Source organism: Muscardinus avellanarius (genome assembly GCF_963383645.1).
Source record: "Muscardinus avellanarius genome assembly, chromosome: 18".
Taxonomy (NCBI): Eukaryota; Metazoa; Chordata; class Mammalia; order Rodentia; family Gliridae; genus Muscardinus; species Muscardinus avellanarius.
In genome coordinates this window covers 44,443,134-44,470,708 of record NC_137804.1, presented here as the reverse complement: position 1 = coordinate 44,470,708, position 27,575 = coordinate 44,443,134, and the positions used below count along the sequence as shown (strand labels likewise).

General features: G+C 44.8%; 2 protein-coding genes across 2 annotated transcripts; one reads left to right on the top strand and one right to left on the bottom strand.

The window, feature by feature from the left end:
• Positions 1-812: 812 nt before the first annotated feature.
• Positions 813-26,515, bottom strand: LOC308276641 (vomeronasal type-2 receptor 116-like; the record flags this gene model as incomplete). The annotated part of the gene is made up of 14 exons (XM_080715465.1): positions 813-956; positions 1,092-1,208; positions 1,286-1,308; positions 9,503-10,381; positions 11,840-11,963; positions 14,070-14,297; positions 19,482-19,714; positions 19,826-19,879; positions 19,958-20,121; positions 20,186-20,283; positions 21,147-21,264; positions 21,421-21,953; positions 24,171-24,462; positions 26,445-26,515. The coding sequence occupies 14 exons, from the start codon at positions 26,513-26,515 to the stop codon at positions 813-815; spliced, it is 3,078 nt and encodes a 1,025-aa protein (XP_080571591.1).
• LOC308276389 (small ribosomal subunit protein uS2-like) lies at positions 19,395-20,282 on the top strand (the record flags this gene model as incomplete). The annotated part of the gene is made up of 1 exon (XM_080715123.1): positions 19,395-20,282. The coding sequence occupies one exon, from the start codon at positions 19,395-19,397 to the stop codon at positions 20,280-20,282; it is 888 nt and encodes a 295-aa protein (XP_080571249.1).
• Positions 26,516-27,575: the final 1,060 nt, after the last annotated feature.

Genomic DNA, 27,575 nt, shown 5'->3' with positions numbered 1-27,575 from the left:
GTGCAGGATCTTAGAAAGATCAATGAAAGAACTGAAGACATACACCCAACAGTGCCTAATCCCTACACAATTTTAAGCCATCTTTCCCCGACACTAATTCTGTTAAGATTGGCTGAAGTTAGCCAATCATTGTTTGCTTTTGAGGGGCAAGAAGAAAAAGGGGGAAAGATAGGCCAATTAACATGAACCAGGCTTCCCGGGGTTTCAAGAATTCCCCAACTCTTTTTAATGAGGCCCTTAGCCGGGACCTGGAGCATTTCCAACAGACTGATCCTCACGTGACTCTGCTACAGTATGTTGATGATTTGCTGTTAGCGGCAGCACTAGACAGGAATGCTTGAAAGCAACAGGCCAGCTGCTTGAGGAGTTGGGGACCCTGGGGTATCGTGCCAGTGCTAAAAAGGCACAGATTTGCCAACAGACTGTCACCTACCTGGGGTACAAATTAAGGGATGGCGCACGATGGCTCACTGATGAAATGAAGAAGACCGTTCTTCATATTCCAACGCCTACCGCCGCTCGGAAGGTGAGAGAATTCTTGGGTTCTGCAGGGTTTTGCCGACTATGGATACCAAATTTTGTAGAGGTGGCTAGGCCCCTCTATGAGGCCACCAAAGAGACTAAAAAGTGACAATAAACTGGGGAACATCAACAGGCCTTTGATCATCTTAAGAGCCCTGTTGCAGGCGCCTGCTCTAACCCTGCCTGATCCCCTGAAACCCTTTGCTCTGTTTGTAGATGAGAGAGAAGGAGTAGCTAAAGGGGTGTTAACCCAGTGGCTAGGACCATGGAAAAGGCCAGTAGCCTATTTGTCAAAAACACTGGATGCGGTAATGGCAGGATGGCCCCCGTGCCTCCACATCATTGCAGCCATAGCTGTGCTTGTCAAAGATGCAGATAAATTGACTTTTGGGCAACATCTGCAAATTACGGCTCCCCATATGGTGGAGGGAGTCCTAAGACAACCACCAGGCAAATGGATGACAAATGCCAGATTAACTCATTACCAGGGACTATTATTGGACTTGCCTAGGATTACCTTCATAGATTCAGTGATTCTGAATCCAACCACCCTGCTGCCAGCACCGGACCTGCAACAGCCTCTTCATGACTGTGCAGAAATCCTGTCTGAAGTCTCCCAGGTGCGAGCTGATCTGCAGGATGTTCCACTGCCTAACTGCGTTGAACTGGTACACGGATGGCAGCAGCTTCATACAGAATGGACAACGACGAGCGGGGACAGCAGTGGTGAATCGAGGAGAGGTGGTCTGGAGCAGTGCCCTACCTGCCCAGTAGATATATAACCACCTGCATCACAACATGCATGGCTCTGAGCAAACACAGGAAGGTGTTATGGTTGTAAGGGCACTGTGGGCTCTTTTCCTCGATTCAAGTAGATAAATTGAATTGGGAAATTAAAACTAATGGACAGCTCAGTGCAGCTGCAACAAATTTTTGTTACAAAGTCACTAGGAAAGAGAAACGGAAGAGAAGAAAAACAGTGTGCCTGGCAGACATGCTGGAGACCCAAAAATGGAACTCTGCCCTCCTCTCTGTTCTCATCAATTAAATGCAGGGTTTTTGGTTTGGGGGTTGTTTTGTTTGTTTGTTTGTTTGTTTAATTTTGTTGTTCTTATCAGTGTTATCAAGGCTATGTATAGTACCTTATTCCCTAGGCAGGTGTTGCCTTCTTCTCTGTGACCAGTGCACCTACTAAGTGCAAAGGTTAATGGTCCCTCTATTTTTTTTTAATCTCTGCAGTACCAGTTGCCCATCAACTATGGGTGCTTTGAGGTAAAGGCCAGGTCACAAAGAAGAGGAGGTATACAGGCACTGATCTCTTCTTTGCATTTTTAAGACTAAGGGCCTTAATTGCATCTACTCTCTTGCAATGGGTATTGTACCCGTGTTGGCAACAGCCTAGGAAGATTTGGGAAAGCTCTGACTTTAATATATTTCAAAAATAATTGAAATATTTCAAAAATAGTTGTGTCAAAATGGCAGCAGACATGGGTAAAGAAAGGACTTGATTTCTGCCTAAAAGCAAGCAGCTATTCCAATGTAAATTAAGCTAGCTAAAAGTAATTAACAAGTCAATAGAAGAGAGCTAGGGCTTCCTCTTTCTAAAGACAGATAGATCTACATGATAATCTTGGGAGGATGGAGCAGGGTTTGACCTTGCCCTTCATGAAAGGAGACACCTTGCCACACCTGGCTGGGGAAGGTACCTTACAGAGACTTTACTAAGTCTAGATTTCATGAACAACATGGAGGTCATGGGTATAAAAAACGGTCGAGTCCACGTGTGATCCCTTTGGTGTATTCAGCTGAGTCACCCCTCCATGCCACTCTGGCATGGGGCTGTAATAACCTTCTGTATTTCTGTCTTTTTAATACATTTATTAAATCTTCAGCAACTGTCCAAGTTATGTATATTTATCCTTAGCTCAGGACAAGAACCCGCAGGGTTTTTTCTGTTTTTGGTCGTTTATGGTTTTGTGGTGGTTTGAGGGAAAGTGTGTCCAGGGACCCTAACAGGAGTCCCCAGGAACAGTTTCCCCCCCAAAACCATATTCCTTCCATCTGTAACAGGTATCATTAGGACAAAGAGCAGAGGGAAGGGGTGCTCCACAGTGTACCAGGACAAGCTGCCACCTCTCCCTGCCTGAGTGCCTGCACAGCATCCAGACTCTGCCTGCCGTTTACACTTTTTGGAAATTAATACCAGAGCAATTTTTAATACCAGTCAAAGGTGTATACAGTATGGGTTATAAAACCTGTTCAGAAACTCATAAACAACTTGTTTACACATGCCAGCAAAGAGCTCAAACAACTTGAGAAAATCATAAATAATTTATGTCTGCCAGCATATAATTTCAGAAACTTGTGTGGATGGTCAGTCTAGGGCTCAGACCAGCACATCTGTACTGCAGTTGATAACAGACCCCTGGGTCAGGAGCTGTCTCCTCTCCTCTGATGGACGCACATCATCAATACGTTTGAGACTACTGACAGAAGTCTTGTGTTGGAGGAGCTGCCAAGACACTGTTCAGTGTCCATGAAGTCCTAGGAAGAGACCTGCCTTCCTACGAGCAGTGTGGGGCACTTTGCTCACACCACAGCAGCCCGCCCCTGTGCACCACTAACATCCAGTGACCACTGCGGTCCTGCCCTTCTCTCTGCCTGATGATCAGTGTGACTCCAACCCACTCTATCAACTCCTGAATCTCCTCTTCCACACCAAGACTTGGTTCAGTATTTCCCCACTCCCATATTATTTTCTACTCTCATATTATTTTCTACTTAAAATGCCCTGAATGTATAAAATTTGCATATTGTATAGCACACTTATTTTACCTAAATGGTTAGTTTTGCTTCCATGACCTGTATTGTTCGATGCTCATTGGTGCTACTTGGCTTTGGCAAAGTATCCACCCAACATTTGAACTTAACCTAATTTCACTTAGTTTCCCGGTAAGTTTCTGTGTGCTTTGATCTTTGAGTGTTGAATAAACCTCGGGACATATTGAAAGACACTGATTGTGTGTAAAAAGACACACAGTACTCAGTGCAGGAAAAATAAATAAAGATTTCACCTGTGATATGCAGAGAGAAAGTAGCAGCTGAACAGTTGAGTCAAAGGGGTTGGCTATCTGCTTTGAGAGGTGCTTAACACCCTGGACACAGTAGCTAACTGTAAAACTATTCACTCCCAAAAGCTGTCCAGGCTTGTGAGTCTTTGAAAGCAGTGTATATTCTCTAATATAGAGACACAGGGTAGCTACGTGAATCAATGTAATTGTGGTGTTGTGTTATTTAAGTTAAGGGTTTTCTTTTAATCTGTTTGTTTGTTTGTTTGGGGTTTTTTGTAGTACTGGGGTTCCTGGAAGCCCTTCTACTTCCGGGTTACACTCCCAGACCTATTTTTTTTTATATTTCTATTTGGAAACAGGGTTTCTTAAGCCAGCAAGCCTGACTTTGAACCTGAGTGATCCTCCTGTCTCCTCCTCCCAATCGCGGGTATTACAAGTGTGCGCCACCATGCCTGGCCCTTTCAATCTTATTCATATTAGAGTTTTCCAATGCATATGCCTGTAATTCTATTATTTTTTATTTACTTTGATATGCAGTAATCAGGTGCCTATAGGTTTAGCTATGTTTAGGTGAATTGCTCCTTTGTAGTGGTCATTTTCACATAGCAAAGTATTCTAATGTATTGGTAATAAATAGTCAAACACTTCAATGGCACTTCTCATAAAAAGCCAGAAATACCTTATAAATATTAACTAGTGAGTACTCGTTTCAATCTCAAGTTCTATTATATTTGTGTGTATAATTATGATAGTTAGTACAAAAGATTGATCTCAGAGATATTCTACCTCTGAGTCACTCCTACACCAGCCTTCTTTTATCTTTTATTTGGAAAAAGGATCTCACTAAATTGTGGAGGGCTCTCTAAGTAGCTGAGGCTGGCCGCAAACCTGTTCCTTCTGCCTCCTCCCCAGTGCTGGGATTGCAGGCTGTGGCCCCACCCTGGCTGTTTCTATATTATCACCACTTCATCTTTGAGGAAACTGCTAGATTGCACTTTGACTGCTTGCCTGAGTTCCCTGGCTGGTGAGAGTAGAACCCAGACTGGATCCCAGAGCATCTCTTCAGCCCACAGTCCTGCTGATTGAGCATGTTTGGTGGACCAAGAGAGGTGTGACCATGGTCATACTTCATCCTAAGGAGAAAGGGTGGTGTGTAGACACACCAGGAAATTGTAGCATTCCGTGTGCAGGAAGAGTCCCGCACAACTGATGGAACTTGTGGGTTGTATCTGGAACAGCCCCTTGCTGTGTACACATGGAGGGCAGGCACTGACCTGTCCATCCACACACACCCCTGGAGGGAGCTTTCTTCTCAGGAGGCTGCTCCATGGGGCCCGAAAGCTCATTCCAAGAATCCAAGCCTGGCCAGAAGCGAACCGGGACCTCAGTGCAGGCATCATGGGGGAGGCCTCACAGGCTCCTCACTGAGCCATCAGGGCCTCTCCTGGCCTCCTCTCTCCTCTCTGCCCACACCTGAGTGGCCCTCTCCTCCTGACATGCAAAAGCCTCCCTTGGCTTCTGTGGCATGATACTCTTATTAAACCACATCCTGGCCACTGCGTGTTCCTTGAGTGCTTACTCCAGGTGAGCGAGCAGGGACATGGGCCCTGGACTCGGGATCCAGTGTGGACGGCAGGTGATTGTCTCAATGAAAACCAGACTTCTGGGAAGATGGCGACCGAGAAAAGCGGGGCTTAAGAGCTCCGCTAACAACCAATCTCTGTTACCACAAAATCAGCGCCTTTCATAGCCAGAAAGCACCATCACCAGAGAAACAAAAAAATCACCAGCCCCAGAGAGGAGGGGGTCTCATAACGGAACACAGAGCCACAGAGGAGATACGCCAGCCTCACGGCCGAGGACGCGGCAGCAGCGCCTTACTGCCGGCGGCAGCGGCGAACTCACCAGACAGCTCCAGACCAACGCACTCAACAGCCCACCAGGCTCCAGAGAGGAGCAGCGGACAGCAAGCCGAGGTGAGCCGCTGCGGAAGAGGCCGGACAGCGAGCCGAGGTGAGCCGCTGCGGAAGAGCCCAGTGGGATGCGGCAGATTTTTTGGCGCAGGGATAATCTAAAGCGCCCAGTGGCTGGGCTCAGCACATGCTGCAGGAACTCAGAGGGGAGCTCAAAAACAGAGAAGAAATACGAAGAAATATGCCAGCCTCATGGCCGAGGGCGTGGCAGAGGAGCCATATTGCCACCAGCGGCAGAGGCAACAGCAGCGAATTCACCGAGTCCACTACAGCTCCATCTGCGTATTCAACAACAGTGAGTCAAATTGTTTTCCAAACATAGAGCAAGAGGTTGATACACAGGTCCAGGAAACTTATAGAACTCCCTTTAGACAGGATTGGAGAAGACGATCCCCATGCCACATAATTGTCAAAATGACCAATGTGGAAGCCAAGCAGAGAATCTTAAAGGCAACAAAAACAAAGGGCCAAGTGATATTCAGAGGCAAACCAATTAGAATCACTCCAGACTTCCCAAACCAAGTCATGAGAGCCAGAAGGGCTTGGAGTAACACATTCCAAACTCTGAAAGAAAACAACTTCCAGCCAAAAATTTCCTACCCAGCAAAACTTTCTATCAAATTAGATGGGGAAATAAGAAGCTTCCACGACAAACAAAAACTGAAGGAACTTATGTCTTCAAAACCAGCACTAGAGAAAATACTCAAAGAGATTAACTACAAAGAAGAAATAGGTAACACACACCAGAACCAGAGAAACAAGATTTTCCATCCAACAGACAACTAAGATTGGTTATCTGTGGAGATTCATTATTTATGTTAGTCTTATACCTATCTCTAAATTGTATTGTTTGCTTTTATTGTTAATTTTTAGGGTTTCTAGTTGGAATATTAATATACCTTCAGATATAGCATTTAGAAATATTTTATCCCATTCAATCAGTAACTTTTAACTCTGTTTACATTGTCTTTGGATATACAATTTTTTTTTATTTTTAGGGAGTTTGTATACCCTTCTGTTGCCTATGCCATTGAAATCATATCCAAGAAATCACTGCCAATGTCAATGTTGTGAGGTTTTATGACCCAGATTTTCTTCAAAAAGTTTATAGTCTTAAGATTTATATTTGGTCTTTTATCTATTTTGAGTTAATATTTGTATATGGTGTTAGGTGAGGGTCCAATTTTATTCTTTTTCATGTACCTATTTTTTTCAACAATATTTAGTTAAAAGATTATTATTTCCTCCACCAAATGTTCGTGGAAACCTTGTCAAAAATAACTTGACAATATATGGAAGAAGGTATCTCTAGGCTTTTATTTCACTCCAATGGTTTATATATCTGCCTTTAGAATAGTACTACACTGTTTCAATTATTGTAGCTTTATATGGTTTGAAATTAGAAAATATATATCTTCTAGCTTTGTTCTTTTTCAAGATCGTTTTGGGTATCTAGAGTCCATATTCCATATTAGGATAGATTTCTTCTGAAAAAAATATAAATAAATATATGATAGTTTCACCTAAAAAAAATATTCTCTGGTAAGAAAGAAAGCAAAAAGAAATATTGAAATGTTATCTTTAAGTCATCAAAAGCTTGGTATCAGACAAATGAAACTGTTATGTGAGATTATCATTTTTAATTTTAGATAAATTGCCATAATACTAGATGTCAACTACTAAGCCAAGCATGGGAGGGAGGGATAGGGAGAGAATGGGGTGGGGATTGGGTGGGGGCTGACTGGGAAAAGTGTGCATGTATGTCTACAAAAGTATGTATCCTACTATGATGTATGAATACAGTGCACCAATAAAAAAAAATTTAAAAAAAAAGTTATCAAAAGCTTGGTATCAGACAAATGAAACTGTTATTTGAGATTATCATTTTTAATTTTTGATAAATTGCTATAATACTAGATGTCAACTACTAAGCCAAGCATTGGAAGGAGGGATGGGGAGGGAATTGGGGGGGATCAGGAGGAGGCTGACTGGGCGATGTGTGCATGTATGTCTACAAAAGTTTTTGTATTCCACTATGATGTATGAATACAGTGCACCAATAAAAAATTAAAAAAAAGAAAGAAAACCTATACCACAGTGTATTCATGAGTAAAAATCTAAGGTCAAAACTATTAAAAAGCCGGGCGTGGTGGCGCACGCTTGTAATCCCCGTGCTTGGGAGGCAGAGACAGGAGGATCGCGCAGGTTCAAAGACAGCCGTGCGCGCTGGCTTAGGAGACCCTGTTTCCAAATGAAAATGTAAAAATAGGTCTGGGAGTGTAGCACGGAGGTAGAAGGGCTTCCAGGAACCCCAGTACCACCAAAAAAAAAACTATTAAAAATCCAACTAAATAATAACTGTTGGAATCAGTGTTTGAGCCCAGGGACGTTTCACACCCAAGCTCTTTTTATTTTATTTTATTTTTTTTTTTTGGAAACAGCATCTCACTAAGTTCTTGAGACTGGCCTCAGACCTGCGATCCTCCTGTATCGACATCCCAGGTGCTGGGATGACAGGTGTGTGACACCATGCCCAGCTCTCTAAGTAATTTTTAGGTAAGGAGAGAATAGGTATTGTATCATGTATATTCCATAATTTCTTATCCGAAGATGTCTCTGAATTAGCAGGTGGCAAAAAGAAGAAAGTAGACAAAATATGTTAAAGTTAGAATCAAAGGCTACCTGAAAATCTTCATGGAATCAGTGACCATCCCAGAGAATGCCTGCAGCCAGGTGTGGTGGCCACATCGGTCATCCAGTACGTGGAGGCTGAACCTGGAGCATCGCAAGATCCAGGCCTGCATCAGCAACTTAGCAAGGCCCTCAGCAACTTACAGAGACCTGTTTAACAATAAAACAAACAGACTGAATAGACACTTCACAAAAGAAGAGATACAAAGGGCCAATAGATACATGAAAAGATGTTCTACATCACTGGCCATCAGGGAGATGCAAATCAAAACTACACTGAGATTCCATCTAACCCCAATCAGAGTGGCAAGCATAAAGAAATCAAATAATAACAAATGCTGGTGAGGATGTGGGGAAAGAGGAACTCTTTTACACTGTTGGTGGGAGTGCAAACTAGTTCAGCCACTATGGAGATCTGTGTGGAGATTCCTAAGAAAGCTGGGAATAGATCCACCATATGATCCAGCTCTACCACTCCTGGGTATTTTTCCAAAGGGGTTGAAGGCAGAGAACTACAGCAACATATGCATACCTATGTTCATAGCAGCACAATTTGTAATAGCCAAAATATGGAACCAACCCAGACCACCATCAACAGATGAATGGATTGCAAATCTTTGGGTAATACACACAATGGAATTCTATTTAGCCATAAAGAAGAGCAAAATCATATTATCAGCAAAAAGATGGAAAGTCCTGGAGAGCATTATGTTAAGTGAGATCAGCCAAGCACAAAAGGAGAAGGTAAATATGTTTCCTCTAATATGCCCAAACTAGGGAACATAGAGGATACCAGTGGGACTCCAGATAATGGAGGAGAAATATCAGCAAAGATTAAATGGAAAGATAGGAGAGGAGGAAGGCTGAACTTTATTAATAAAGGGCCACATCTGATTATGTGTAAAATTATGAATATGGCATGGTTACCCTGGACAATCATTGGTGGGAGGGGTGAAGGGAAAATGGGTGTAAAGGGGAGAGGGCACCAAGTATAGTTTAAATGTATACCATTTATGTTCAGTAAAAAATTTGTATATAAAAATAAATAAATAAAAATAAAATGAACAGGGCTGGAGATGTAGACCAGAGATAGAATGCCCCTGGGCTCAAACCTCAGTATGAAAAGAGCAAGAAGCAAGAGGAAGACAATAATTAAAAAATATTTCAAACATTAAAATTAGGAAGGAGATTTATGGTGGAAGCCACCAGAAAGCCTATTTCTCCTAGAACTTTGGTCCTTCAGACCTTTCAGGGAGTTCTCATCAGGTCTTACAAGAATGATGTAGCACTTGGGGGCAAAGATGCAGCCCAGGAGCCCCGCACTGGAGGCCAAGATGGAGAAGACCTCCACGGCCACCATGGCCTTCCCCTTGCTGCTGTGGTAGACAGGGAGGAAGGTGACCCAGACACTGCAGAACAGCAGAGTGCTGAAGGTCAGGAACTTGGCTTCGTTGAAGGTGTCAGGCAGGTTCCTGGCCAGGAAAGCCACCGTGAAGCTCCCCAGGGCCAGGGAGCCCAGGTATCCCAGGACACAGTAGAAGGCAGTGACTGAGCCCTTGTTACACACGATGAAGATGTGGCCGTGTTCAGAGTGTGCATCAGTGTCAATAAAGGGAGGAGAGGTTCCCAGCCAGATGGCACAGAGCATCACTTGGATCAGGGAGCAGATGGGGATGATGAAATTAGGAGCCCCTGACACCAGGAGCTGCCTCATCCTCCTCCCAGGACCCGTGGCCTTGAAGGCCAGAACCACGGTGACAGTTTTGGCCAAGACAGTGGAAACAGCCACAGTGAACCCGACTCCAAAGGCAATCTGCTGGAGGATGCAGGTGGCCATGTTGGGACGGCCAATGAAGAGCAAGGAGCAGAGGAAGCAGAAGGCGAGGGAGACGAGCAGGACGTAGCTGAGAGCGCGGTTGTTGGCCTTGACGATGGCAGAGTCTCTGTGCTTCACAAAGACCCCAAGAACCCCAGCTGTGAGCACAGAGAAGCCCAGAGCAGCACAGGCCAGAGCCGTCCCCAAGGGGTCCTCATAAGCCAGGAACGACACCACCTTGGGGAGGCAGCGGCTCCTCTCAGTGTTTGGATACTCGTGCGGGGGACACCGGATACACTGCTCTGCATCTGGAGGGGAAACATCAGCAGTTCATATTTACTGACTTGTCCTCTTTGCCACATAAAAGTCCACGGTCCCCTCTGTAATGTCACTGAGGACAGACTGCCCGTGACGTCCAAGACAAGCACAGAGCAGGCTGTGCCATCGCTGAGCTGGAGAATGCTGACCCCACCCTTCCAGGGACACTGGAGGTCTCCGTGGCTCCTCCTGTGGCTCAGTGATGTTACCAAGTCTCCTCCATCACCCTGTGTCTTCTCATGATAGGAGGTCTGTCATGCTAATAACATTGACCCAGATCCATCAGATGGAAGCCTTCCTTACACATGCTCAACCCAGAAATCAATTTCTACACCTTACAGGACCTCCTATATTTAACGTGCCCTTATTTCTGCTGGTTTCAGTATATGACTTCACATCTGCTGGAAGTAGTCTTGTTCCCATCTGAAATTTTCATTTCCCCATGACAATTCTGATCAGTGTTTCCATATAAATATTGAAAACACTTTGAATTCACAAGTTTTGAACTTCAAATGAAATTTAATTGCCATTATATTATTAACTTTCTTGTGCAGAAGTTTGGTCCCGAGGGGTGCTCTGCCACTGAGCTACACCCCCAGATTCTTTTTTATTTTGATTCAGGGTCTGGCTAAGTTGCCCAGGATGGCCTTTAAATGTGTGATCCTCTGTCTCAGCCTCCTGAGTGACTGGGATTTCAAGCGTCTGCCACAGCACCCAGCTATAATTCAGTACATTTTTCAGTAGTGAGCATTTTAATCAAAATTTTAAGACTAGATTAGTTTTATATATTTATATTTATTTCCAACTGAAAGCATTGTTTGGTGACCATTTTTTCTGTGAAGTGGCAATCCTGCTGTCTCAGCCTCCCAAGTACTAGGATGACAGGCATGGGCACCATGTTCAGCTCATGCCTTCACACGTTAAATGGATCTTTTCCCTATCAGATAATAGTATTGCAAAGGTCAGAGTCCAGTGTAAAGAATGTGTCCTCAGGCCTTGCATGGTGTTTAACATGGTTCAGTGCACTAAAACCCTCCCATGACAATTCGTGCTCACTTGCTCTGAGTGTATCTCCTGGCGATGAAGAGCCCAGTCTTTCTATTGGTTTCATGCTTCCAAGGCACCCACAGGTACCTTGAGGATGGCTCATCTTGCATTGCATGGGTGGACGTTAGCCTGGACCACCGTGAGGTCTCAGGAGACTGTCTGGGGCAGCACTGGAGGCTAACAAAGGACGACTGGACTGTCCACCACAGATGACCTCATAGGCTGAGCTGTGCTGGGCCACAGAGGACATAGGTGGGCAGACAGTGACCTCAGCAGGCGTCTATAGACAGGATGGTGGACAGTGAACAGAGGCCTCTGTGGCCCACTGCCAATGTCCTTGGCTCCTATCCCTGAGAAGCTATGACAGAGAAGATTACTGTAGGGTGGCTGTGAACTGTTACCTGTTTCATTGGAAATGTGTCCCTCTGGGCATAGAACACAGGTAAAACAGCAGACTGGTCTTCCTTCCTGGGGGATTCTCCTGAATCCTGGGCCACAGCTCTGGCTGCACACAGACTGAGGAGTCTGAGGGAAACCAGGTGATGGTTAGAATGTGCTGTGTTATTATCTACTTTAACAGTGTGTCAGAATCTCTCCAAATAAGAAAGCACTTTGACCTGGAAGAGAAGGTCATCTCTCATAACACCAAAGGTCACCATGGGATCCTACATGGACACCTGATTCTGGGCTCCTAAGCTGAGCTGCCGTCTCTCCATCTCAAGCGATCACCACATATCACCATGGCTCAGGATCGCATTGGGTTCAGACATCAGCCACACACCCGGGCTTCTCATATAACCTCATCACCCAACTCCTTTCTGTATGAGATTCTCTGTGGGTCTGTCAACTGCTATGCCTGAGAATACTTTGAGGTTGCATCTTTGAATGGGGACTGTTGGACTTTATGTATAATCTACCTAATCTCTACTTCATACCTACAGAAAATCTCAGAGAGTGACACACCACATATTGTCAGCTTCTGAGGACAAGAAAAACCATAGAATATAATGGTGAGTATAATTGTTGAGAATTATAATTATGTATAATTGAGAATATAATTATGTACAAAGTTGATTGTGGTACAAAGCAACTGCCATAAAATAGCAGAAGAGAATTTGGGGAGGGAGATGGGAAGAGAAAGAGGAGGACAGAGGAAGGAAACAGTTCAAAATACCATAGCAACAGATGAGGCATTATTACCAATTCCAGGAGCTTGTATGTGGATGGAGGAGGAGAGACGGTGGCGAGATGCTGAAGTAAATACACCTGGCTGTGTGCATGCACGCTTGTATCACACTGAACCTACTGTGATGTATAATCGCAGTGCACTGATAAAAGTATTAAAAATTGCCTGGAGAGCTGGGTGTGGTGGCACAAGCTTATAATCCCAGCATTTTGGAGGCTGAGGCCGGAGGATCACGGTTCGTGAACAGCCTCAGCTACTTAGTGAGGACCTCCGCAACTCATTGAGACCCTGTTTCCAAGTAAAGAATAAAAAATAGGGCTGGGGCTGTAGCTCGGAGGTCAAATGCCCCTGGATTCCCTCCCCAGACCTGCAAAAAAACAATTGGCTGGAAATGTCCAGTTGTGGAAGGAGAACATGAACGCATCTTAGAGCATTAAGGTCCTGAGTAGAGCTGAGAATGGTGGCACTGCCTGTAATTCCAGTACTTTGGAGGCTGACACAGGAAGGTTGCAGGTTCAAGGCCAGTCTCTGCAACTTAGCAAGATACTGTTTTCAAATAAAAATTTTTTAAAAAAGGGCTTAGGATTTAGCTCAGTGATAGAATAACCCTGGGTTCAATCCCAGGACCATGTTAAAGAAAAGTAGTAGAAAACATGCTGAATAGAACAATGTTTGAGGAGTGAATGGCATACAAAGTACCAAGAACCATGTAAAGAATACCTCCTGGAGGGGAACGATGTCCTGATCCAGGATCCACTTGTGATTATATACAGCAACACATCCCAAGGATTCTCACCAGACAGGAGGGAGGTTCTCAGGTCATATGGACAGATATATTTGGTTTTTATGCATCTGTACTTTCATTTCTGTTGTTATTTGCAACCTTTGTTTAGTTTTATTACAGTTGCATGGATCATTGTTCCAGAACCTTAAAAAGCAAATTCTTAAAACTTTCTCTTTCTATGGATTTTAGCTCTAAATTTTGTCCAGAATAAATCTCATCATACAAAATCAGGAAGTGATTGGTGAACTTGGTGCTGAGCTAAAGGGCTCACACGCAGCCTTATCTCAGGACTCTTTTTACTTAATTACCTTTGCAGTAATCAGGATTGAACCCAGAGTCTTGAGCATGCCAGGCAAGGGCTGTACCCCTGAGCTATACCTCAAGCCCTTCAACACCCTGTTTGTTTATTTATTTTTTATCAATTATCCATTTATTGTGGTAATAGTGATTAGATTCGGGGCATTCTACCTCTGAGCTGCTTATTTCTGAAACAGTCTTTCTAGGTTGAGAAGGATCTCACTACTTGCTAAGCCTGTCCTCAAACCTGCCATCCTCCTGTCTCAGCCTCCCAAGTTACTAGGCTTACAGATGTGTTCCACCACACTCAGTCAGCACTCTTTATGTTCCTCTTTCTTTATGCAATAAGGAAACAGAATCATACCTGTGTGAAGCCAATAGGCCACTCTATGATCTCTTCATTGATGATCAAGCCTTCACGGAGTGGACTTCCAGAGGCAAACTCCCCTACTTTAACCAGCAAACCAAGGCCACCAGGGAAATTCACAGTGTTCTGGACATCATACATGATTGCGTGGTTTCCTTTCTTGTCTAAGGATATGAGCTGCCCTGCAGTGTTGTTAAACTGGAGTTTCTTCAGGAGTGGATGGAGCTGGAGGAGAGGCATTGATGTGGCAATGAGGCGTGCATACAAATGGAAGGTGGGAAACCCTTAATTCCTAGGCAGTCCTTCTTCCCACCTCCCTAGGCTCAGGTTTCCTCCTGGGGAGAGGCTCAGGTCTGTTTGTTTTGAGGTCACCTTGTCATGGGCTCACGGGAGGGGAAGAGTTCTGTGGGCACAGTGGTGGAGCCATGGAGTCCAGGGATTCTAGGACAAGCTAAAAAGTCAGTGTTAGCAGAAGCTCTGCCACAACTCTGACCAGCAAAGTCTATTTGGAGCAGCTTGGAAGCCAATCCTTGTACTTAGTAAGGCCACAACAGGAGTGGAACTTTTCAGTGTCTGCATCCTGGGGAGGGCAGCCTGGTGTGTGCACATCACACCTCATCAAAACAGAAGATTAGGAGACTTCCAGGAAGATGGTGACAGAAAGAAAGTGGGGCTTATGAGCCGCACTAACAACCAATCTCTATTACCACAAAATCAGCGCCTTTCATAGCCAGAAAACACCATCAGCAGAGAAACAAAAAATGTAATTACAAGGGACAGAGAAAAAGAGGGCTGGAAAAATGAGACACCAGAAAGAACCCAGACTGCAGTGCTGCAACGGGAGTCGCGGCGCGGAGCGGCACAGGCGCCATCTTCTCTTACAGCACCAGGCACCAGAGAGTAGGGGACTCAGAACGGAGCTCAGAGCCACAGAGGAGATACGCCGGCCTCATGCCCCAAGGACGTGGCAGCATCGCCTTACTGCTGGTGGCAGCAGCAAGCTCCCCAGACAGCACCAGACCAATGCACTCAACAGCCAACCAGGCTCCAAAGAGGATCGGCGGACAGCGAGATGAGGTGAGCCGCTGCGAAAAGACAGGCGGAATTCGGCAGATTTTTCGGCGCAGGGTACATCTGAAGCTCCCAGGGGCTGGGCTCAGCACACCCTGCAGGGACTCAGAGTGGAGCTCAAAACCAGAGAAGAAATACGCCATACTCACGGCCGAGAGCGTGGCAGCAACGCCATATTGCCACTGGTGGCAGCAGCAGCAAATTCACCGAGTCCACTACAGCTCCATCAGCACACTCAACAACAGTGAGTCAAATTGCAGCCCCTAGAGGAGTACAGCACTCCCAGGGACTTGACCCAGTGGGGAAATGGCAGTGGCAGAGATATCACACCATAGGAGAATGCCCAACCTGCCTCTTCCTGGTCTAAAGCAGCCTCAATTGACTCTCTGGGTCGGAGACTCTGCAATACAAGCCAGTAAAGGAGTAGTGGGGACTGAGATACCACAGACTCAAGATCCAGAGCACCTTAAGTGAAGTCATAGTGACCCAAGGGAAGAACCCAGAGAAGGCACAAACTTCCGAAATCATGGAAAAGAGGAATAACAATGGAGCAATGAATGCCCACAACCCCACAACATAAGAACCTGATAAAACAGAAATTCAGAGATTTCTAGAAGATCAAATCAGGAAAATAACTGTAGAAAATAACAGAGGTGTTTCAAAAAGAATTCAGAGAGAGCCAAAAAGAGATAAAGGATGCAATTAATGAAGTAAAGGCCTCAATTCAAAGTACAAACAACCGATTAAACCACATGGAGAATAGAATCTCACTCTTGGAAGATGATCACTCCAAAAATGAACGCATAGTTTCTAATCTAGAAAAAAATATCCAACAGCAGGAATCTGACATTGAAGAAATATGGGCCCATTTTAAGAGAGCTAACCTAAGAATAATCGGAATAGAGGAGGGAAAAGAAAGTGAAACCAAAGGGATCAACAATCTCTTCAAGGAAGTAATAGCAGAAAATTTTCCAAACATAGAGCAAGAGGTTGATACACAGATCCAGGAAACTTATAGAACTCCCTTTAGACAGGATCGGAGAAGAGGATCCCCACGCCACATAATTGTCAAAATGACCAATGTGGAAGCCAAGCAGAGAATCTTAAAGGCAACAAAAACAAAGGGCCAAGTGACATTCAGAGGCAAACCAATTAGAATCACTCCAGACTTCCCAAACCAAGTCATGAGAGCCAGAAGGGCTTGGAGTAACATATTCCAAACTCTGAAAGAAAACAACTTCCAGCCAAAAATTTCCTACCCAGCAAAACTTTCTATCAAATTAGATGGGGAAATAAGAAGCTTCCATGACAAACAGAAACTGAAGGAATTTATGTCTTCAAAACCAGCACTAGAGAAAATACTCAAAGAGATTAACTACAAAGAAGAAATAGGTAACACACACCAGAACCAGAGAAACAAGATTTTCCATCCAACAGACAACTAAGATTGGTTATCTGTGGAGATTCATTATTTATGTTAGTCTTTTACCTATCTCTAAACTGTATTGTTTGCTTTTATTGTTGCTAATTTTTAGGATTTCTAGTTGGAATATTAATATACCTTCAGATATAGCATTTGGAAATATTTTATCCCATTCTATCAGTAACTTTTAACTCTGTTTACATTGTCTTTGGATATACAATATTTTTTTTATTTTTTAGGGAGTTTGTTTACCCTTTTGTTGCCTGTGCCATTGAAATCATATCCAAGAAATCACTGCCAATTTCAGTGTTGTTAGGTTTTATGACCCAGATTTTCTTCTAAAAGTTTATAGTCTTAAGATTTATATTTAGGTCTTTTATCTGTTTTGAGTTAATATTTGTATATGGTGTTAGGTGAGGGTCCAATTTTATTCTTTTTCATGTAACTATTATTTTTCAACAATATTTAGCTAAAAGATTATTATTTCCTCCACCAAATGTTCGTGGAAACCTTGTCAAAAATAACTTGACAATATATGAAAGAATTTATCTCTAGGCTTTTATTTAACTCCAATGGTTTATATATCTGCCTTTAGAACAGTACTACACTGTTTCAATTATTGTAGCTTTATATGGTTTGAAATCAGAAAATATACATCTTCTAGCTTTGTTCTTTTTTAAGATCGTTTTGGGTATCTAGAGTCCATATTTCTTATTAGGATAGATTTTTTCTGAAAAATAAATAAATAAATGTATGCTAGTTTCACCTAAAAAAAATTCCCTGGTAAGAAAGAAAGCAAAAAGAAATATTGAAATGTTATTTTTAAGTCATCAAAAGCGTGGTATTAGACAAATGAAACTGTTATGTGAGATTATCATTGTTAATTTTGGATAAATTGCTATAATACTAGATGTCAACCACTAAGCCAAGCATGGGAAGGAAGGATGGGGAGAGAACAGGGTGGGGATTGGGTAGGGGCTAACTGGGCAATGTGTGCATGTATGTCTACAAAAGTGTTTTTCTTTTATCCCATTATGATGTATGAATACAGTGCACCAATAAAAAATAAAAAAATTTTAAAAATAGATTATTACATTGTCAAAAAAAACAGAAGATTAAGTATGTGCAATTGATTGTGCTTATCAGTTTTATCTCAGTGAAGTTTAAAGGAGGCAGAACATGGGCTCCTTTGTCTCTGCTGTTGGACCTTCTTAGTGACCAGGCTTCTATCTAGTGACAGGGAAGGGAGCTATTGGTGTCCCCAACAAAAAACAACTCTCAATTCTAAGGAGGTTTTGAATGGAGTGTGCTAATCTGTGAGTCTCTTGTGTCCAGAGCACTGTGTTGAGGGAAATTACTAACCTCTGATGGCTTACACAGTTTTGTTGTTTTTCTAAATAATTGGCCCTTCCATCTTTGGAATCCACCTGGACACAGTGACCTCCTTTTCTAAATGGCAACTTCCAATAAGAACCAAATTGCACATCGAACATTATTATAGGAAAAATAGAAATTAGATGGTAGATGAGACTTTCTGACATTGCTTTTTACATATTTTTACATATTTCTGACATTGCTTTTTACATATTTTTTCATATTTTTACATATTTGCCTTTGTCTACATAGTAAATTTATTTTACATATTCTAGAAAGCTTATTACTGATATTGACTATTGTACATGAGCTGATAAATATTTCATACATAGACTATGGATTCAGATCAGTCAGGATTAATATCCAGAAAAATCCATCTCAAACCTGGAGGGCAGTCTGAGATGATCGCCACCAACTGAGGTCTCCTACTTAAAAGTACAGCCACAGGCTACGTTATGGTGGGTTTTATTTTTAAAAAATGATGTCTAAGCTAGATGCAAAGGCACATTTGTCACCAAATACTTGGAGTCTGAAACAGGAGGATTGCAGGTTCAAGGCCCACCTCAGCCTATGAGTGAGGCTCTCAGAAACTTTGAAACCATGTTTCAAATTATAATAAATAACAAAATGGGCAAATGAACTAAATAGACACTTCACGCAAGAAGAAACTCAAATGGCCAATGTATGCATGACAAAATGTTCAACATCACTGGCAATCAGAGTGATGCAAATCAAAACTACCCTAGATTTCACCTAACACCTTCTAGAATGGCCATCATTCAAAACACAAGCAACAACAGATGCTGGCGAGGATGTGGAGAAGTGGGAACTCTAAGACATTGTTGGTGGGATTGCAAATTAGTGCAGCCACTTTGGAAAACAGTATTGAGGATCCTCAGAAGAATGGGAACAAATCTACCATTTGATCCAGCAATATCACTTCTGGGTATTTACCCAAAAGATAGGAAAACAAACTACCAAATTAATGCATGTGTATCTATGTTCAGAGCTGCACAATTCACCATAGCCAAACTATGGAGCCAGCCAAGATGTCCATCAACAGGTGACAAATGTGGGATATGTACACAATGGAATTTTACTCAGCCATCAAAAAAAAAACAAACGTAATTACATCATTTTCTGGGAAATGGATGGAACTGGAGGACATTATGCTAAGTGAGATTAGTCAGTCACAAAAAAATAAGAAATCAGATGCTTTCCCTAATATGTGAAAGCCAAGGTGAAATGGGTCATAGGAGGAACTCTAGATGAAAAAGGAAATCCTACAGAGGAGCAAACAAGACAACCTAAAGGAGGGGATGGGAGGGGGGAAGAAGGAAATTCTCTAAAACACACCATGTACTTAAACATATCGGCCTTTCCGCGCCGCCTAGAGAGGGGTCCATACGGCGTTGTTCTTGATTCCCGGCGTAACTTAAAGGGAAACTATCACAATGTCCAGAGCCCTCGATGTCCTGCAAATGAAGGAGGAGGATGTCCTCAAATTCCTTGCAGCAGGAACCCACTTAGATGGCACCAACCTGGATTTCCAGATGGAACAATATATCTACAAAAGGAAGAGCGATGGCATCTACATCATAAACCTGAAGAGGACCTGGGAGAAGCTCCTGCTGGCCGCTCGAGCCATTGTCGCCATTGAGAACCCTGCTGACGTCAGTGTCATATCGTCCAGGAACACCGGCCAGCGGGCCGTGCTCAAGTTTGCTGCGGCCACTGGAGCCACCCAGATCGCTGGCCGCTTCACTCCTGGGACCTTCACCAGCCAGATCCAGGCCGCCTTCCGGGAGCCGCGTCTTCTAGTGGTGACTGACCCCAGAGCTGACCACCAGCCTCTCACGGAGGCGTCTTATGTCAACCTGCCTACCATCGCGCTGTGCAACACAGACTCTCCCCTGCGCTACGTGGACATCGCCATTCCCTGCAACAACAAGGGAGCTCACTCTGTGGGGCTGATGTGGTGGATGCTGGCCCGAGAAGTCCTGCGCATGCGTGGCACCATCTCCCGGGAGCACCCGTGGGAGGTCATGCCTGATCTCTACTTCTACAGAGATCCTGAAGAGATTGAAAAGGAAGAGCAGGCCGCTGCTGAGAAGGCGGCGACCAAGGAGGAATTCCAGGGCGAATGGACTGCACCAGCCCCCGAGTTCGCCGCTGCCCAGCCTGAGGTTGCAGACTGGTCAGAGGGCGTCCAGGTTCCCTCGGTGCCCATTCAGCAGTTCCCTACTGAAGACTGGAGCGCCCAGCCAGCCACTGAAGACTGGTCTGCAGCTCCCACCGCCCAGGCCACGGAGTGGGTCGGAACAACCACCGAGTGGTCTTAAGCTGCCTAAAGACACCAGTGAAGTGGAAATGAGGTTGGCGGGAAATAAACCTGAGTTTTTAAAAGCTCAAAAAAAAAAAAAAAAAGAAAACATATCGAAGTCAACCACTGAGCCAAGCAAGGGAGGGCGGGATGGGGAGGGGGTGGGGTGAGAATTGGGTAGGGGTTAAATCGGTGGTGTGTACATGTATATACACACAAGTTTTTTTGCCCCAATATAATGTATAAATATAATGCACCAATAAAATATTTTTAAAAAACAACAATAACAACAAAAAAAATAATAAAAATTTGAAAACATTTATAAAATGTTTTAAGGACTGGGGTTGTCCCCACTTCCAAAACAATAAGGAAGAAGGAGGAGGAGGAGAAGGAGGAAGCAGAGGAAGAGGCTTAAAAACAATTCATTTCCCAGAGTCACATCTTATACGTGATAGAGATATAGAGTACTAGAGTCTAAATGGGTAGAGTCCACTTCATCAGTGCAAAGAACCCAGAATCACACGTGGTCACTCAGTCCATGTCTCACAGCATGGGATACATTCCAAACAATGCAGATTGGAGCAATTAATTCACCCTGTCAGTTATGAGTTATCATATTTGATAGTATTTTCTCCTGCAATAGAACATGCTTTTCTGATTCACTTTCTAATTAAATAGTCTGAGATGGAAGCTCCCAGGAGCAGAATCCTCCACACATGGGTAACAGTTCCAGCTACACCTAGAGCCAGTGTGAAGGTGCCCATGCTCCTTGTTGCCTGGTTTTGCTGATAAAGAGATGAAAACACAGGCAGGAGGCCCCTCGCTAGGGTACCCGCAGGTGCCAGCAGGTGCTCAGCCCTGCCTGCTCCTGGAGAAGCCTTACCTGCCATGGAGGGGGCCTGGGCTGCTCTGCATCCTCTGGAGATCCCTGTGCTATTCTCTCCACAAGCACCTCATGGAGGACGTGGGCCACGGCATACACAGCATTATAGAGGAAATAGCTGGAGTCAGATAAGGTCATCAGGTCGAAATAATTCATACCAGACTCTAAAGAGGCATTTGGTTCGCAGTCTCCTATTTTCCCACATGATGACCCAGCAGGTGAGCATTTAAAATATAGAAGCCAAACTTTACTGAAGTAAGAATCTTCTGGGTACTGGGAAGGGTGGACGGTTTTGAGAAAGTCTTGGAAGCCAGGGATTTCCCGCTTGTGTTGTGAAAATGAGAAGCTTCCATGGAAGGAGTGCAGCAATTGGCGATTCTCATAAACAGTGATATCCCACTTGTCTGCCATGATCCACACCTTATCTGTGGTTAGGAAGTAATCTGTCATGTAGTCTACTATGAAGAGTCTCCCCGCTTCACCATAGAGTATGAGCACGTTTGCAGATGAAATGCTGAGCCTGTTCATGGCAGTGTACATACTTGGTGGATACTTTGTCTTAAAGGGAGGGAGCCTTTCAGTTAAGGCCACACAGATGTCTTTCTTCACCATTTCCACATTCAGACCCTGAAGGAACCGTTCTCCTTTCAAATCATCAGATATTAAGATGGCCACCCACGTCCAGCCAAAATGCACCAGTAATGACACCATTGCATGGACCAGAGAGCTGTCCTCAGGGGCCATCTGGTAGAGTGAGGTGAACTGGCCTTTGTCACTTAGCATGGGATCAAAAGGTCCATATGTGACCTGAGTCAGCAAAGAAAAATATGATTCTGAGTTACAGGGAGTCAGAGAGTTTTCTCCTTAGAAACAAATTAGAATGCTCTTACAAAACAGGGCATTTCAGCCAGGCACAGTACACATCTGTGATCTCTGCACTAGAGAGGCTCAGACAGCAAGACTACAAACTGGAAACCAGCAGCAGCAACTTAGCAAGGCCCTGTTTCAGAAAAATAAAAAATAAGTCCGGTGTGGTGGTGGTGGTGGCGGTGGTGGTGGTGGTGGTGGTGGTGGTGGTGGTGGTGGTGGTGGCAGATGTTTGTAATCCCAGCACTCGGGGACAAAGACAGAAAGATCAGGGTTTGCATGAGCTTCAGAAACATAGTGAGGCCCTTTGAAACTCAGTGAGACCCTGTATCAATATAAACAACAAAAAATAGGCCTGAGGGTATAGCTCAAAGGTAGAATGCCTCTGGGTTCCATCCTCAGTACTATAAAAAAAAAAGTTTAAAATTAAAAAAATGCAGGTTCTTTGGCTTGAAATAGAAGGAAATCCCTGGGAGAGAGAGAGAGAGAGAGAGAGAGAGAGAGAGAGAGAGAGAGAGGGAGAGAGGGAGAGAGGCGGAGAGAGGGAGAGAGAATGAATGAATATGAAACTGAATAACATCCTCTTGCGTGGTACTCTCCTATAGAGGATTCCCTGTTCTCCCTTGTGGGCATACAGAACACTTTTTCTGAGTGTCTTACCTTTAGAAATTAAAGGGTACCGGGCATCCTTGCACACGTCTGTATCACAGTAGTTTGTTGACTGAGAAAGGAGGATCACAGGTTCCAGGCCAACTTGACAACTTAGTGAGGCTCTGTTTCAAGGCAAGGGCCATAATTTAGAGGGAGAATGCCCCTAGTTCCGATGCCCAGTACCACAATTAAAAAAAGCAAGAAAATGGAAAGGTGAGATTGACAACTGCTTTCACCTCCTGCCTGGGAATAAGGTCTGACATGGTGCAGCGTAGAAGTAGCAGGTTGTATTTCACTCCTGTGGAGCAGAGCCAGCACCAGCGACCCATGCTGCCTGCGCACACTGATGATGAAGTGTCCTCTACTACACTGACCTCCTGGTAGTCTGGACTTCAGTTATGAACACAGGGCCTGAGGTCATCTAGAGGATTACTTCCATTTACCCCCTCTGATTCTCTAAAACTTTTTTCTTCCTGAACACAATGCTGCTAAGCTACAGCCTGTGTTTGTCAGTGACACCGTCCTGATTGTTAGAAGTGTTTGCAGAGCTTCCCGCTAGGAAGTAGTGACTTGGGGAGGCCTGATTCCTAACCTCTTTCACCTCTCTGACCAAAGTACCTGAGAAGGACAGCTGAGATGAGGAAAGGTTTATTGGGATCATGGATTTAGAAGTTTTGGAGTTTCTGTTCTATCCATGGTCAGATGTGTCCATGGCACAGACTTTGGTGGCAAGACATGGCAGTGGGACAGAGCTCACAGCTCATGGCAGGGGAAAGCAGCAAGTGGGACAGGGAGGGCCAGGGACAGATACAGTTCCCAAGACCACAGCCCAGGTCCCCCTCATCCAGCCATATCCCACTTCTCCACCTGGCTGGGTGCTCTAACAGTGAATTCCAAATCACATGCCTTAAGCTGGGCAGAGGCCCTTGGTAAGCCCCAGGATGGGTGTCTCTGAGCCTCAACTCTCCTTGGGATCCCTGGAGCCACAATGACCTCATCGTTGCCTCCAGATGCCCAGGGGCTGCTCTCCCTACACCTGACAGTCACTGGTCTCTGGAGGCATCTGAAGTGGTCATGTCCTGTGGGCAGTCTCTATGCTGTGGACATTTCCTAGGAGGCCCACAGCTGTGGGCCATCGGGAATCAGTGTTCCAGTGAGTGGGAGATGAATATAATGGTTAATACTCTTTTTGTTTTATTTTTATTTCTGCCTTGAGGATTGAGCTCAGAGGCATTCCAACTCTGGCTGTGGTCCCGCTCCCTCAGCCTCCCAAGTACTGGGATTACAGGAGAGCTCCACGTCCAGCTTAGATGCTTAATCTCCAGAGCTCCTTCTCCATCTTTCTCCTCACACTGCTGAGATTCTCAAGAGTTTGGGAATTCACTGAGACCTGATCACCTGATCATGATTAATAGGCACTCAAATTCCACTTTGTCTTGATCACACATTAGGGTCCAGCACTAGGGGAAATCTACACATTCTCTACAGAATGCTTGGCCCGCTAACCTGAGGGGTTTTGTAGAGCTCCAACAGGGCTCCGGTCTCAGCCGAAAATGTTGGCGAGGTCCCTGCGATGGCAGCAAAGGGTCTGTGCTGATTCTTGCACTGGTAGTTAGGGAGAACCTCGTCACCTCCTGACAGCCACATCAGAGTGCCCTCAAGGGTCCTGCGTTCACTAGGGAAGACATTGTAGATCTGGAACCCCACGGTCAGGTTGGGGAGCAGGTGAGGGTCCCTGTTGATCTCCTCGATGGTGAAGTAGAAGGCCAGCACGTGTTGGTAGTTCTTCATAAAAAACCTAGACAGAGGAGCAGTGTCAGGGAGAAGGTGAGGTCAGGAGGCTCAGGGCTGAGTCCTGAGCCAGCATCAGCACCAGACAGGCTAGATCCAGGATGCTCTTCAGAGGTGCCCTGGACTGTGGACCCTGGTGAGTAAGGTTCCCAGGGCCCTGGTGACCTTGAAATGGCTCTTGGCCTCTTGGGAAGCACACTGTGTTCTAAACACTGAGAGATCTGCGAGACATTTGAGTGGGCTGAGGTGGAGATTCACTGGTTGTTGTCACTGTCGACTGGACCACTTTGCTGAAGTTTCTATAAATTCGAGGTGCACTGATGGTTACAACAGGAGCAGGAAGTTCTTAGGGAAATGAGTGAAGGTGGCTCACACCCTTCTTCATAAACCCTCTTGTTTTATGATGCTGAAGACTGAACCCAGGGGCAGAACCCAGGCTTTCTACCACTGAGCCACAGCCTCCTCACATAACTTGTTTTGCTTGAAAATGAGTCTCTCGAGGGTACCAAGAGTTTCACTAAGTTGCTGAGACCTACCTTGAACCTGCAATTCTCCTCTCTTATCTTCCAAGTACTGAGATCACAGCCATGAGCCAAGAGGCCAGCTCAGACAAAGCTGTCCTCCTTTTCCTCTTAGAGCAGAACCAATCACAAGCAGTGCTGGTTCTCCCTGTGTTCAGGAATCCTTAGCCAGCCTCTGCCCTGCCTGCTGACCAAAGCTTTGGGAGCAGTCTCCCCTTTCTCCAGGTTTCCCAGAGGGATTCTGAGCAGCTCATATTGTACAGAGCCATTACTACTCTAGTCCACCCACACTTAAGAGAGCCAGCCGGCCATTATGTTTTTCTTAAAACGTAAACACATGATTCAGGACCTCTAATTATATTTCGTAGGTTTCAACATGTTCACTTTGTGTTTCTGGACTTTCTTTCTCTGGAGAGAATGCCCCTTGATCCTTCCTCCTCTCTCCTTGCCCCTTCTCAGGTATTTTTGTACCTAAATTTACCAAAAGTGAAGTTCTTGGATTTTAAAGCTACCTATCAAAGGCTTCTGTTTCTGAAAGAATACATAAATTTTTTTTGTGTGTGTGTGTGTATGTGTATGTGTTTGTGTGTGTGTGTGTTTTAATTGAACCCAGAGGCACCCTACCTCTGAGCTACACCCCGAACTTTTTTTTTATTTTATTTTCCTCGGGGCATTCTCCCTGGAGCAACATCTTGGCTTTTGCATTTCATTTTATTTTTTTCAAAAAGAGATTTTTCTAAATTGCTGAGGCTGTTTTTTATTTTGTTTTTTGTATTTGTTTCTTTGTTTTACCAAACAAGTAGTAGTAAACCAGGCGTGGCGACGCACACTTGTAATCCCAACATTTGGAAGGATTAGACAGGAGGATCATGGTTCACACACAGCCTTAGCTACATAGTGAGGCCCTTGGCAACTCACTGAGACCATATTTCAAAAGTAAGAATACAAAATAGGGCTGGGGGATTAGCTGGGAGGTAGAATGACCCTGGGTTCCGATCCAACCTGGTAATACATTACATACATACATACATACATACATACATACATACACACACATATATACCTACTAAAAGTGCCTGGGATGTAGCTCAGTGGAGGAGCGCTCCCTGGTTCAGCCCCATACTGACAATCTGTGTGTGTTAGTATGGTAAATTAATCATTAGAGACCCACGAAGACCCCCTGCATAGAGTCCAGAGCCAATGCACTTTATGCAGAACGTGCAGGGCACAATTATTTATTAAGGCTGGACGCGATCTGTGGAAACACTGTGTCTGACCAACTTGCCAGACCATGGCAGTGGTCAAGGAAAACCAAGGGACCTTCTTAAGGACTTCATGGGTCTGACACCATGAGCAAGGTCAAAAAGGCTCAGACACCTGTGTGTCCCCGTAAGGGGCTTCTGCCCCCAGGCAAGGCGGGTTCCACCAGACACATTCATTCCAAACCCCCTATTGCTGGACCACGTACATCAGGCTGGTGGAGTAGGAAAATGTGTTCCCTACTCTCCTCAGTACCTGTGGAGCTGAGAGCAACCGCATGGTTGTAGATTCACGAGGATGAGATAGAACCTGGGAATACATTGCTCTGTATTTCTCTAATTGCTGTGCAGACTCAAAGAGCATTAGACACTTGAGAGGTAGAGACAGGAGGATCAAAAAGACTGGGGGAGTGTATCTCAGGAGTAGACTGTGCCTTGGTTCATTTCCTAGTACCACTCACAACAAGAGCGTGGTGGTGCACACAGGTAATCCCAGTACTTTGGAAGCAGGGACAGGAGGATCACAGGTTCACAGCCAGCCTCAGCTACTTAGTGAGGTCCTCTGCAACTTAGGTCCTATTTTCAAAAAAAGAAAATGGGTCTTGTGGTATAGCTCAGGGGTAGATAGTCCTTGGGTTCCATCCCCCATACCACAAATATATAAATAAAACAAAATAAAAAAAAAAGTCTGAGGATGTATCTCAGAGGCAGAATGTCCCTGGGGCCATCCCCAGTGCCAAAGCAGAGAGATTAAACACAGAAAATCACATAGCCACAGCCACCCGTAACATTTGGGTAAAGAGTAAAACTTACACTAAAGGTTCTCTGTGCTCTGATTTCCTTAAAAAAGATTGCCAGACCATGGGCGACTCCATATTTGGGTAGTAAAGGAGGAAAAAGGCTCCCAGCACCAGGTCTCCTTCTTTCTGGATATTTGGCTTCACATCATTGACGCAGACTGTCATATTATGGTCCCAGTATGTGTGCAAGGGCTGCGTGAGCGGGAAGAAGAGTAACAGAGAGAAGAACATCTCAGGCTCCGACCAACACAGAGACAGTCTGGCATTCAGGCTGAGCTGTGCAGGTGAAGAGCAGGATCCAGGTGTCGTCTGTGCGGGCACAATGGCGTCCCCCTGTCAACGGATGTCCTGGACTTGTGCAAAGTGTGCCGACGGGCTTTTCAGCAGAGACAAAAGGAGAAGGAAAGGGGGCACCAACGGAGTCACGGAGCTGAGACCTGAGCCATCTGGCTGTGGTCACAGCAGTTCCGGTGCCCAGTCATTTCATGGCTCTCCTGCCGTCGCATCCATGAGCTCAGGGACCCACTGCCCGGGGCTCTG